The 13536-nt window shown below is 65.1% G+C and overlaps 1 protein-coding gene across 1 annotated transcript; it reads right to left on the bottom strand.

Annotated features, from left to right (window-relative positions):
- Positions 1-7290: 7290 nt before the first annotated feature.
- Positions 7291-11138, bottom strand: NPTX1 (neuronal pentraxin 1). Its single transcript, XM_071451341.1, has 5 exons — positions 10614-11138; positions 10230-10437; positions 9567-9811; positions 9299-9478; positions 7291-9203 (listed from the first exon to the last, which is right to left on the bottom strand). Exons 1-5 carry the CDS (start codon positions 11058-11060, stop codon positions 8982-8984), a joined length of 1302 nt encoding a protein of 433 aa, XP_071307442.1. The 5' UTR covers positions 11061-11138; the 3' UTR covers positions 7291-8981.
- Between the last annotated feature and the right edge of the window lie 2398 nt (positions 11139-13536).

Raw genomic sequence — 13536 nt, 5'->3', positions numbered from 1 at the left:
GGTGCCTGAGGCTGGGTGGGATGAGCTCCCACCTCCGTGTCTGGAGCCTGTGGCAATGTAGGTGCTGCCTGTGCAGTCTGAGCTCCTGTGACTCAGGGTTTGTATTTTGGGACGCTCCTGCCGAGCACGGGGGAAGCGTTTCACTGGGATTTCCCCCCTCCCTGCCCCCCGTTCTCATTCCTCTTCCCTTTGGCTCGGTTGGGGGGGTTTAGGAGGGGCTCTTTCCCTCCTGGTTCCCCAAACCAGGTCCAGCTGCATCTCTGGGTGCTTGCCCTGGGTGTGGAGCTGGGCCCAGCAGCTGAGCCCATCCCTCCCTCCATTCCCGGAGCCTTTGGTGTTTGTGGGGCAGCTGTGGCCCCTGGATCTCGGAGCATTCCCCAGCTTTGGGCTCTAAATGGGCGGGTTTAGTGCTGCTCCCTCCCTCCTGTGGCAGCTGAGGCCTCTTGGATGTGGTGGCTCCTGGGCAGAGCCCGGGTGTGCAGAGGGAGCTGGGGAACGTCATTGCTCCCTTGCAGGGCTTTTGGTTCCTTCTTTTTTTTTTTTTTTTTTCTTTTTGTCCTTTTGTCCTTTTTTTTCTTTATTTTCCCCCTCCTTTTGTCCTATAAACGGTTCTCCCCCAACTGCTCTTCCCGTTGTTGGTGTTGGTTGATCCTCCCTGATCCTCTCACCAGCCCCCCCCCCCCCCCCCCGGCTTTATTTTAAGGCCCCATTAATTAAAAGCAAATGAGTGGAATTTCTCTTGACAAGCAAATTAATAGCAAATGAGATGATTATGAGCTGTGACATTAGGGTGATGGAGCAGCTTGTGCGGGCTGGAAGCTGCTCCCTTCCCCTCCTGGGCTGCTGGGTGGAGTTTGGGCAGCCAAGGAGCCACGGAGACCCGGGGGCAGAGCAGAGGTGCAGGGGCATTCCTGCAGCCCACGGATGCTCTGGGGGTCCCCCATGAGCTGGGTCCGTCCATGGGGACGCGCTGGGAGTGCCCTGTCCCCACCCCGGCAGCGGGGTCAGCTTTAAAACCACGAGCCGAGGCTATGGAAGCAGCCCGTGATGAATTCCTGGGCTGGTTCCCGCCTCGGGGGCTCGCTGCAGGATGTTTCCTTAGGAACACGCTTTTTCCTGCTTTTCTTGGCCCGCCTGCTTGGCACGGCGTGCCCGTGCCTGCGGAGCCCAGCTGGTCACTGCTCGGAGCTGGGCTCTGCTCGTGGGGCTGTGGGGAGACCCTGGGGGCATTCCCTGGTCGAGGGAGACACAAAGAGCTTCCCTCGAGAAGCTGTTAGACCCCCTTGGCTCCTTCCCCTGTTCCTGTGTCTGTTCCTGTGTCCCTGAGCCACCCCTTCCCTGTTCCCTGTTTGGCCCCGAGACCAGGTCAGCCCCCAGGCCGGGGCAGAGAGAAAGCGAGACCCCTTCATGTGCGGCTGAGGAAAACATCTGTGGTTACCATGCAAAAATCCTCCTTGCTTCCTTACCCTGGACCATGCTAGCAGCAATTCAGGCTGCTGCGGGCTGTGCTCCGAGAGCCCCGGGAACGCCGGGCTGCCCGCAGCTCCATCTCAGAGCCGGGGCTGGGTTCGTGGGGCTGCGAGAGCCTCCCGGGCTGCCCGCAGCTCCATCTCAGAGCCGGGGCTGTGTTCATAGGGCTCGGTTCGTGGGGCTCTCTCGGTTCGTGGGGCTGTTTTTGTGGAGTTGCCCGCAGCTCCAGCGCGGGGCCGGGGCTCTCTCGGCTCGTGGGGCTCCGGGAGCGCCGCGCTCCCCGCGTGGGAGGCTCCGCCGAGCGGCTCCCGGCTCGTGTTGTGACTGGAGCCGCGTGTCTGGCGAGGGAACAGCTCCTGCCTGTGCGGGGAGGAGGAGGAGGAGGCATCAGCCGGGCCGGGGATGGAGGGACAGCCTGCGGGAAGGGAGGAGAGGTGGTGCCGGAGCCGGCTCTGCCCCGTGCATCGCTTCAGGGACAAATATCCGCTGTTTTCCCGAGGAGCAGCGCTGCCTGCTCTAAAATCCCTAGCGATTCTTGGGAGAGCGTTTAGAGTCTGTGATAAATCTGGCGGCTTTGTAACTTGCCGGAGGGATGGTGGGCAGCGCCTCGATTAAAGCGCTCTGATTAACACACAAACCTTGTTTGTAATGAGTGGGACTGGGAGGGTGTGGAAATCCAGCTGGCGTGTAATGAGGTTACTCCAACAAATTACTCGGATATCAATTACTCCGCTAGGTAAATGTCACCTGCCTTCTCTTTGTTTGCGGTAAACTGGGATCCAATTAGCTCGACGTGCTTCTTGCTCGTGCCTGAACTGCCGAGACAGGGCTGGGCTGGGCTGCAGCCGGGCTCTGCCTCACCCGAGGGGCGCCACCGGGGCCGGGGACATCCCCGTCCCTTGGGGAAACATCCTGGCCCCTCCTGGTGCCACCTCTGAGCCGAGTCCCCCTCGGAAGCCCCCGGTCAGGCCGGTCTGTGCGGCCGCCCCGAGCCTCCTGACGCCTCCGATTGCAGGTGGATAAATTCCGCTCTGCTGCAAAGAGGCTCCGCTCCTTTCCTTTCCTTTGCCATCCTCCTGCCCGGGCTCTGCCAAATGCGCCGGGAGGGAGCGAGGGGAGGGAGGAGGCGGCAGGAGCCGCTCCCGAGGCCGGGTCGGAAAGGGCAGCAGGAGGTGCCGGGGGCGCTGCCCCTGCTCCAGCCCTGGGGAAGGGCTCTGGCTGTCGGGAGTGTGAGGCAGACCGAGCTGGGGCTCCCGGGCAGCCCGGGGTGCCGTGATCCTCCGGCCCGGGGCTCCTCTCCCAGCCCAACACAGGGGGCCTGGGGAGGGAGCAGAAGGGACCCGAAAGCGTCGCCAGCTGTGGAGCACACACAGCCCATCCCAAATCCATCATCGGTGCCCGAGACCGCCTGGGCACGGGGAGGCTTTGGGGGGCTGGAGAGGTGTGAGCAGGGGGTGGGCACCAGCACTGGGGGCACCTGGGGTCCTGCTCCGCTTTCCGGAAGGAGCAAATCAGCGCTGCCGTGTCCCTGTGGGGTTTTCCTGCCCCACCGGGTGTTGGGGGGCAGGCCCCAGGTGTGGGGTGCTCAGGGTGCTGTCGTTCCCCTGCGGGCTGCTCCAGAGCTCTCCATGCCTCCTGCCCTGGCTGCCGCCGGCCCGGGCTGCGGGGCAGGATGAGCGATGCTCCAACGCGCCGCAGGCGATCGCTGACCTCATTTCAGCAGCGCTGTGGGGTTTGGCATCTGTTGCTGACACGGAGGGAAATGGGGGCCTGGGGACCCCCCAAATGTGCTGCCCCGGTACCCCCAAGTCCTGGGGAGCGCTGGGGGTGCTGGGGCAGCACAGGGTGGGCTCTGACCCCGCTGCACCACCCACTCCTCCCGTGTGCCCCCTCCCGTGCTCACTCTGCTCCACAAATGCTAATTAATCTCCATAATTAGTTTGATGCTGCATCTATTTTTAATCAGCTTTGGAAGACAGAGTCTGCCTCTGCTCCGTGCACGCCCACGGGCTGTCCCAGGGCGGAGCGGGCTCGCTGGGGGACCCTCCGGTGGGACCAGGGCTGTTATTGCCCTCTGCGCCCCCGGGAGGGGCTCGGGACCCCCCACGGGACCCCCAGCTAGAGCAGGATCCGCCCAGAGCTCCTTGGTGGAGTCTGAGGTCCCAGCCCCTCCATAATCCGCCGGGATGAATAGGAAGGATGGAGGCAGCAGCTGCCAAGGTGACGTTTGACAGCAGCTGGGAAAATCGCAGGAGGAGGAGCCCGGGAAAAGGCCGTGAAAAGATTCTGAGAAGGCAGAAGCGGGGGGCAGCCCCGTGTTCTGCAGCGGGGGAGGGAGGGATGGGGTGCCCTGGTGCCCGAGTCAGCCTGGCTGGGGGAGCAGCCCCGTGGGGAGGCTGCGAGCAGCGGCGCTGGCGCTGGAACTGCCGGCTCTGGCCGTGCTCTCCGGAGGGAGGAGGGCTCGAGGCAGCCCCTGCCCGGCTGTGCTGGCCGGGATGCCCGGGCAGTGCCTCGGGGTGTAGGAAGCGATGCTCTGCCAGCACCGGCTCCCGAGTGGCATTTGAGGGCCGCAGTCGCAGCCCGTGACTCACGCCTGTGACCGGAACGCTCTGTCGGCCTTGACTCGGTGCCCGGGGCGGTGTCCAGCGACCCGCGGTGCCCTGGGCTCGGCCCTGCTGCCCCCGCCCTCTCACGCAGGGATCCATCCCATCCCCATCCCCATCCTCATCCTCCCCGGGCCGGGATGTCCCCAGCCCTGCCCGGCTGCGGCCTTTGCCGCCCACCTCCCCGCCCTCCTCCTCCTCCCGTGCCAGCCTGAGGGCGGCTCCTTGGAGCCCCTCGGTGTCCCTGGGGAGCCTCGGGTGCTCTCTGGCAGCCGGGACCCTCCCCGTGGTGCCCAGAGCCGGCCGGGGGAGCTCAGGCTGGAGCTGCTGCTGAGCCCCAGGGCCGGGATCCCCCTCGGGTGCTGCTGCTCCCGGCCCGCTCTGGGCTCCGTGCTGGGGAGGAGGGGATGTAGAACCCCCATGGGCTCCGTGCTGGGGAGGAGGGGGGGATCTCCATCCCCCATCAGCTCCATGGTGGGAAGGAGGGGATCTCCATCCCCCATCGGCAGCGCAGGCTGAGCGCTTTCTGCAGCCACGTGCCCGACGTTGCTGTGGTTTCCCCGGCCCAGCCGTGCCCGTGCGGGGGGAGCTGAGCCCCCCTGGCTGTCGGGGGCTGTCCCTCGTTCCCTGCCTCATGCATTTTTAATCCGGGGCTCCTGGAGCCATGTGCTCCCGCAGCCGGCGCGCCGTGACACATTCCCTGCTAATTAATCCAACATCGGCATTTATTAAGTGCCTCGCCCGCCGCGGGCTGCGTGGTGATGATGGTGATGATGCTCTGGGACGCTGCCGGTCCCGGTGCCGCAGGCAGCTCCGCTCGCAGGCGGCCCCGGGCGCTCCCGTGCACGCAGCCAGGTGGGAAAGGCCGTTCCAGGACACGCTGGCTCCTTTTTTCGGGGGTGCTTCGCTGTAAAACGCAGCGTGTTTCAGTTTTGCTCTCCCCATCACCTCCTGTCACCCCTGGGAGCCCCGGGGGAGCACTGGGAGCAGAGGAGGATGCAGAGAGCCCGGCCCGGCGGTCCCTGCCATGTGTCTGCAGAGGAGCCGGATCAGGGCTGTAAATCCCAGTTGCTTCTGCCCTTAAGGACCGGCCCGCGCCCCCGGCGGTATTTGCGAGCCACCTCCCGGCTCCTGGGCCTGTCCTCACGCAGCCCAAGATCTCCATCTGCTCTAAAAGCTGCTGGATTTAGTGCTCTGGGGCGGGAAGCGCTCCCTGATCCCGGCTCGGGGCTGGCTGTCACCGCAGAGCTGCTGCCACCAAACCCGAGCCGCGGCTCCCGGTGCAGCGGGAGTGTCAGGACGGTGTGGGATTGATGGGCCGGGCTGCTCCCACCGCTGCCAGGATCCTCCCTCCCTCCCTCCTTCCCTCCCTCCTTCCCTCCCTCCCGCAGGAGCTGGCACCGCTGCGGCAGGGACGGGACAGGGCCGGCCCTGCCCGGGGCTGCTCTGCCTCCCGCTGCCCGAGCCGAGGGCACCCATCGGTACCCGCAGGCTTTGGGGGGACCAAGAGCAGCTCGAGGGTCGCTCGCAGCCCCGGGAAGGCCGGGGGCGATGAGCAGGGTTTGTTACCCGCTGAGTGCGGGAGTTCCTGCGGCTCCCTCAGCCTCCGCCCCCGGCCCCATCCCAATATCCCATCCCATTATCCCATCCCATCCCATTATCCCATCCCATCCCATTATCCCATCCCACCGTAGCCTCCCCCGCCCTGCCCTGGCCCTGCACAGCCTCGGGCTGGGGGACAGCCCGATTTCCACCTCAGCAGCACTTGCCAGGCACCCCAGGGAAAGCTGAAGCCGCCTGTTTGGGGGTTCTGTCATTGCAGCTCAGCAGCTGTCCCCTGCCTCCTCTCCGACTGTGGGTGATGGACGGGTGGCACATCACACTCGGCTGTCCCCGTGGGCTCGCTGAAGTGCCCTGACACAGCCCAGGTGTCTGTCTCACCTCTCCCTTGTGTCTCACCTTTCCCCTGTGTCTCACCTCTCCCCTGTGTCTCACCTCTCCCCTTTGGAGAGGAAGAGGCTGGATGGGGGTGGCAGGGCTGGCTGAAGGACGGGACCCCGGGGTAGGAGGTGGCAGGTGACCAGTCAGGGACACCTTTCCCAGAGGCTGCAGTGACTGGGGAAGTTCTTGGGAAGGTGCAGCACAAGTGGCTGCAGGACCCTCAGTGCCCTTCCCTGTGGCCACTGCTGTGACTGTCCCTGTGGCCATTGCTGTGACTGTCCCTGTGGCCATTGCTGTGACATTCCCTGTGGCCATTGCCCTGACTGTCCCTGTGGCCACTGCTGTGACATTCCCTGTGGCCATTGCCCTGACTGTCCCTGTGGCCACCCCCAGCCCCTGGGAGCTGAGAGTTCCTGGGTTGTCCCCGGCTGTGGCAGCAGCGAGGGCTCTGCTGAGCTCCCCCAGCTGTGTCCCTCGAGGCTGTCCCCGTGTCCCTGCCACTGTCCCCGTGTCCCTGCTGCTGTCCCCATGTCCCTGCTGCTGTCCCCATGTCCCTGCCGCTGTCCCCGTGTCCTTGCTGTCCCCATGTCCCTGTCGCTGTCGCTGTCCCATGTCCTGCCGTGCCCGAGGCAGAGCCCCGGGCTGGATCCACCCCATTCCCGTCCCGCTCTGCAGTGGGATGGGGGCGTTTCGGGGGGGCTGTGTGGGAGATCTCTTTGGGCTGGCTACAAGGGATAAATGATGATTTCCCTCCCTGTACGTTTGATGCGGGTCCTGTGGGTCCGGGGGAGGCTGCAGCTCTGGGGACAGTGCTGGGGACACTGCACTGGCCTGGTCCCACCTGGCCCTGTGAGCTCAGATTCCCCCGGGAGCGCTGCATTCCAGGAACTGCGGCTGGAGCCCAGCCCGGCTCCCGAGGGAGCGGCGGAGGCAGCGGGGCCCGGGCTTTGTCACGGTGCCCACACCCGGAGCAGCTCCTGCAGAGCCCGGGTGCCACCGTCCCTGCACCAGCCTGGCAGGACCCACAGGGAGCTCACAGACAGCGGCTTGAGGGAAAAATACATCGGTTAGTGTTACATAAAGCAGGGAAAGACGTGGTGTGAGGGTACGGGAGAAGGAGACAGCCTGGCACAGAGGCTGAGGGAGTGCCTGAGCCAGCTCCGAGAGGAACTGGGCAGAAATCTCTGCTTCATGCAGGCACAAAACCTTCCTGTGGAAAAAGACAAGCTGCTGAGCACTGGCTGCTCAGGGAACAGACACACGTGAGAGAAGCCGGTGTCTTTCTTCACGCTTTATTGTGTAAAAATAAAGTCAACAATTCATGTAATCCCAGCAATAAAATGGAAAAAGCATGAGAATCCGTAGAAACAGTGCATTGTCAGAACTGCCGATGCGGGCCGGATGCACGGGGTGTCAGAACCCCTTCAAATCCCAAAGGAGACAGAGCCAGGAGTAGGAAAAATGTACAGCTTTGGTTAGCAAAATAATGACAAATTAAGATACATCGATTCTCTCCCCTACTGTACACTATGTACACTGCGTTGACATCACACCCTTTCGTGGTTTTTTGGCAAATCCAACGCACCTGGGGCTGGAGGTGAAACCCGTGCCGTGGTCTCGCTGTTGTTCTCAGCAGGTTCTGCCTGTGCTCGCCGATGTGAACGGGGGCTTGGGAGGAACTGAAATTAACTCTCGATGGTTCGGGGTTTTTTTTCTCGCACCAAGAGCGCGGCTGAGGCTCCGCTGCCCTGAGCCGTGCGCGGGGTCTCGCTCCGGGGCTGCCGCTGCCTGCGCCGGCCCCCGGGGCAGCCGAGGCGGGGCGGGCTCCGAGCTCCGAGCTCCGTGCCCGGGGCAGCTCCCGGGCCCGCGCCGGCCCCTCCGCTCCGCCCGTGTCTTTGCCGCATCTTTGGAGTTGGTCGTGAGGCTCTGGAGCCCCGGGTGAATTCTCTGCCTCATCCTCCGCTGCCGCCCAGGGCTGCCCTGGGGGGGCAGGAGGGGGGCTGGGGAGTGATTTCTGCAATCTGTAGTACAAACCAGGAGTTTAGAAAAGGAAACCATACAAAATGCATCTGTTATCTCAAAATACGCTTCTTTATCTCTTTTTATCCTGCAGAATCTCAAAGCACTTTTTTTTTTTTCTCTCAGGGAGCGCTGATAATTCTATATATATTTTTTTTTTATCTTCATAAAAATACCCTTTTTTTTATTGGTAATAAACTTCCCTTTACAGTAAGAGAAACAAGAGAGTGTATTATCAAAAGCAGAAAGGCTTCAGACCTGTCAGTGGGAGCTGGGCTGGAGGGGACGGTAAAGGCTATTTGTCACCAGCTACGGCGCGTAGGAGCCTCGGGGGCTGCAGGCGGCGGGGCCGGGGGTTCCTGAGTGCGGCAGGTCGGGGAGCGGGGCCGGGGGGTCCGGCCGGGGGTCCCGCCCCGGTGCCCGCCGCAGCCCGGGGCTATGGCTGTGGTGCTCGGCAGCAGCGCCGGCCGGGAGGGGCGCGGGGCTCCGGGGGAACGGGCGGAGGGGTCGCCCCTCCTCGGGGTCCCGGGTTCGGAGCGCAGCTGGGGAGGGGGGGATGTTAGAGCTCTCCCCCAGCTCTGGGGGCAGCGGCCTCCCGGGGGTCAGGCTGGACAGAGAGAGGAGCCCCGAGGGGGCTCCGGGCCGGGTCCCGCAGCCTTTTCAGGCGCCGGTGCCCGAGGAAAGCGGCGGCGAAGCGGGGGCCGGGCCGGGGGGCGGCGGGGGGGCGCAGCCGCGCCAGGCCAAGGCACGCAGGCGTTGAAGGACGTTGGCAAGACAGAAACCGGAGGGTCGTGGGGCCCCGGGGCGGGCGCCCCGCTGCCGGGGCATCCCTGCTCCCGGGACAAGTCGGGTGGCTTCGTTCTCGGTCGTTTTTGCGCAAAACAAGGAGGAAAAAAATAAATAAATAAAAGAACCCGCTGAGGAGGTTTCTCTCGCTTGTCCGTGGCCCTAGTTGAGCTGGCGGCAGGCCTCGAAAGTCCACTTGGTGGCCCCGCCGTAGATGTCGATGTTGGCCTCGGCCCAGGCGATGACATTGCCCGCGAGTGCCTTGGAGCTGCAGGTGGCCAGGCCGTACACCTCCCCCGGGCTCAGCTTGCGGTCCCACACGTTGAAGTGGGCCAGCTCCCCCACGAAAGCCTGCGTGGCGTCGAAGCCGCCGCCCAGCGTGTCCTGCGGAGGAGCCGCGGTCAGCGGGGCACCCCCGGCCCCGTCCGTGCCCCCGGGGGCTCCGGCGAGCGGGGCCCCGCGGCCGCCCCGGCCCTTACCTGCTCCTGGCCCAGCACCAGCACGCCCTGCGGCTTGATGGGGTGGTAGGGGGCCAGGTTCTCGCCGTTGCCCGTCTGCGTGCCGTCCTGGTAGGCTTCCCACACCCCGTCCCGCGTGGTCCAGGTGACGCAGATGTGGTGCCACTTGCCGTCGTTGATGGCGAAGGGCAGCTTGGCCACCTGCGGGCAGCGGCTCGGGGTGGTCACACGGGGGTCCCCCCGCGCCGCCCTCCCAGCCCAGCGCCCTCCCCGCGGCCCGGGACCCTACCTTGTCGTTGATGAGGATCTCCATGGGGTTGTTGCCCCACTCGATGAGCACCAGCTCGTTGGCCTGCCCGGGCACGGCGTAGGAGAAGGGGGTGCCCATGCCGGGGGAGGCGCTGGATTTGATCCACATGCAGATGCTGAAGGCGTACATCTCGGGCAGGCTCTTCTTCACCTTGGCATACATGTAGTTGGTGCGCAGGGAGAAGGTGAGCTGGAACCTGTCCGGGGGCCGGTTGTCCTTCTGGCCTGCGGGAGCGCGGGGGCGGTGGGCTCCTGCCGGGCCCCCTTTCCGCCCCTTTGGGGGTTCCCCCCCTCCCCACCCCGTTATGTAACGGGCCTTGAGATGGCAGCGAGGAGCAAATCCCTCCGGCGCCGCGCGGCTCCCTAATCCCCGGGGCGGGCAGCGCCCGGAGCATCCCCGGTACCGAGCCCGCGGGCACCGGCCGCCTCGGGAGCCACCGAGCGAGGGTTTGGGCAGGGAGGGACCTCAACGATCGGCCAGCCCCGACCCCTGCCACGGGGACAGCCGAGCTGGGGGACAGGGACGGGCTCGGCAGATCCGCCCGCGGGAGCGGCTCCGCATCGTGCGGCAGCGCCCGGTCCCGGCGGCGGGGGAGCTCCGGGAGCCGGCCCGGGGGTCCCGGGGGTGGGCAGCGCCCGGTACCTTTCTCCAGGTCGCTGATGCGCTGGTGCAGCGAGGTGAGGGTGCTCTCGATCTTGCCGCGCTCCTCGGACTCGTTGCGGGGGCTGAGCTTGCCCTCCTCCAGGCTGTTCACCCGCGACAGCACCTGCTTCTCCAGGTCATCGATCTTGTTCTGCAGGATGTCCTTCAGGTTGTTGGTCTGGCTGGAGGAGTTCATCCTGCTGAACTGCTGCAAGGGGCGAGCAGAGGAGCGGGCTGTTAGCACCGGGAGGCGGCTCCCGGAGCCCGGCTCCGCGGGCTGCCCGCTGCCCGGCTCCGCGCTCCCCGCGCTGGGATGCGCGGCCGCCCCGGCTCCCCGTGGCTCCCGGTGCCCGGCAGCGCGGCTCCCCGGCTCTCCTCGCGTACCTCCAGGTTCTCCAGCCGGGTTTTCAGGGACTGCAGCGTCTGCCCCAGCTGGCTGAGGGTCTCGGCGGCGGCCGGCCGCGACAGGTCGCCCATGGTGTTCTTGGAAAAGCCCTTCCTGCCCTTTCCCTCGCCGGGCAGCTCCAGCACGCTCTGGCTCTCGCAGCGGCCCAGCTTGGCCGTGAGCTCGCGGATCGTCTCCTTCTGGTTCATGATGGTTTCCTTCTGCTGCAGCACCGTCTCCCGCAGCTGCAGCACGGTGCCCTTCAGCTCCTCGGCCGAGCCGGTGCCCAGCGCCGAGGCGGCGCACACGTCCCCGTCCAGCGGCACCGAGGTGCAGATGAAGCGCGTCTGCCCCAGGCCCTGGCCGAGCGCCGGCCCCAGCGCCGGCCCCAGCAGCAGCAGCAGCGGCAGGAGGCGGCGGCGGCTGCCGGGCGGCCCCGCGGCCATGGCTCCGCTCGGCTCCGCTCGCTCCGGGCCGGCTCCGGCTCCGCTGCGGCGCCGCCGCTTTTATGGCGGCCGGGCGGGGCCGCGCGGGGCGTCACGGAGCGCGGAATCCCGGCCCGGGCGGGGGGGCCCGCGTGGGAGCGCGGCGGGAGTGAGTGCGAGAGCGTGCGGGGCTGGCGCTGGGAGCGACAGAGCGCGCCCGTGTGTCCGCCCGCGTCCGTGTGTCCGTGTGCGTCCGTGTGTCCGTGTGCGTCCGTGTGTCCGTGTGTCCGTGTTCGTCCGTGTGTCCGTGTGTCCGCCTGGGTCCGTGTGTCCGTGTGCGTCCGTGTGTCCGTGTGTGTCCGCCCGTGTCCGTGTGTCCGCCCATGTCCGTGTGTCCGTGTGCGTCCGTGTGCGTCCGTGTGTCCGTGTGTCCGTGTGTCCGCCTGGGTCCGTGTGTGTCCGTGTGTGTCCGTGTGTCCGTGTGTGTCCGTGTGTCCGTGGGCGAGAGCGCGCGTGGGCGGCGCGTGGGCAGGGGAGACTGTGCGGGGATGTGCGGGGGATGAGTGTGAGTGTCCGTGTGCGCGTGTGTGTGCGTGTGTGTGTGCATGTGTGTGCATGTGCGTGTGTGTGCAGGCTGTGCGGGCTGTGCTGCACACGTGGCTGTCTGCGGGCTCTCACGCACTGGTGTGTGCGGTTGCCGCTGCGGGGCCCTGTGTGCCCCGTGGGTGCCCCGTGGGTGTCCGTGCCGGGCTCCTGGCGCTGTGGGTGCCCCGTGAGTGCCCCGTGGGTGTCCGTGCCGGGCTCCTGGCGCTGTGGGTGCCCCGGGTGTGGTGCGGGAGCAGTGGCCAGGGCAGCCCCAGGGGTCGGTGCCCCGTGGAGCAGGGGAAGCCCCCAGGATGTCCGGGGAGAACAAGGATGAGCTGCGGGGCTGCCGGCCCGGGGGGAGCCCGGACGGGCCCCGGTCACTCCAGGGACAGCTGCTCCCCCCGGTGCCGGTGCCCAGCACCACTCTGGGTGCACGGGAGCCGTTTTCTGCTTCTCTATTAATCAGAGAAAGAACCTTGCAGGTAATGTCTGGATCTGTCCTTGGTGGGAATAGCTCGTGGCTGCTGGAGCTGTCACTTCTCTCATCTTCAGCACTTCAGCCGAGGCCGATCCTCATCCAGCCAGCAGTGTCCCTGCCCTTGTTCCCCACGTCCTTGGCCAGGCCACCCGAGCACAAACGGAGCTGTCCCAGCCCCCTGAGCCTCTCCTGCCTGTTGATTTATCCTTGTCCTCTCCTGGGTGCTGTGTTGTGTTGTGGTGGAAACTCCTGGCCTGGAGAGCAGCCTGCAGGGCTGCTGGGGGACTGTGGCCCCCTCAGCTCAGCTCGGCACTGCAGCAGCACATATGGCTGGAGTATTTGCATAATGCCAAGTTATCCTGTGAAATATGAAGTAATTAATTTTGATTAGCGAAGTGGGTCAATAAAATACAAAGGTTTTCAGTTCATGGATTTGCAGAATATAAAACACAAGGGCTCTGTGGTCCTTTCCCCTTTGATGTGCCTGGAGCAGGCCTGAGGAGCCCTGGCTGGGGCTGCCTGAGCTGCTCTGTGCTACCTGGGACCGGTTTGATGCCTCTCCTGGAGCAGGTCTGTATCCAGCCCCGGGAGGTTTGTGACACACTGATGTGTCAGGGAGTGTTTCCTCCTCAAAGGCAGCTCAGCTGCCCCTGGGAGCCTCTCTGCCCATCCAGCCCTGCTGTGGTACAGTAAAAGCAGCATTTGATGGCCAAGCCCAGCCCCTGGGGCTCTCAGCAGGAGCAGGATGGCAGCCTGGCAAATCTCTGATGTTCTGCTGCCCATTTATGCCAGCCTGGGGAACTCAGGGCACTGCAGACCAAAGTGGCTGAGAGCTCAGGAGGTGTGCAGGGTGCTCAGCACCTCTGGGCACCTTCATGGGCATCCTGCAGTGCTCTCATCAGCATCCATCCAACCTGTCCCAGTGCTCATGAGAACTGGGTGTCCTTTGGAGCCTTGCTGAGGCTCCTGGGTCTCACTGCTGGTCCTGCCCGTGCAGCTCAGAGCCACCTGTGGTGCTGCTCACCTGCAGGGTGCCCACACCCCTCTGGGGCGCTGTGTGCAGGAAATTCGGGGGGGAATCTGCATTTCCAGCAGGCTCTTCCTTGTGGCTCTATCGCCCTGGTTACTGTCCCTGCTGCTGGCTCTGTGCTGAGCAGTGTTCAGTGCAGCATGAGCAGGGAGGGAGAGAGGGGGATGAGGAGGGGACAGACCCCATGGGGTTTGCTGGCAGAGCAGTCTCCCTTCTGTGCTGGTTGGCTTTGGGGTTTCTGACAAAAGGAGAAGCTGGCAAGACTGCAGGTCTAATCCTGCCACAGGCAGGAGCACCTCCCAAAAATGATGATACTGCAGGCAACAGAATGAGACCAGAGTAAAGCAGTGTGAGAGGCAGCAGAGCCAGGTCCCAGTCCTGCTCACATCTGCACAGCCCTGACA

Source organism: Agelaius tricolor, unplaced genomic scaffold, assembly GCF_023055355.1.
Source record: "Agelaius tricolor isolate 1412-34295 unplaced genomic scaffold, bAgeTri1.0.p SCAF_32, whole genome shotgun sequence".
Classification (NCBI taxonomy): domain Eukaryota; kingdom Metazoa; phylum Chordata; class Aves; order Passeriformes; family Icteridae; genus Agelaius; species Agelaius tricolor.
This window is presented reverse-complemented; position numbering and strand designations above follow the sequence as displayed.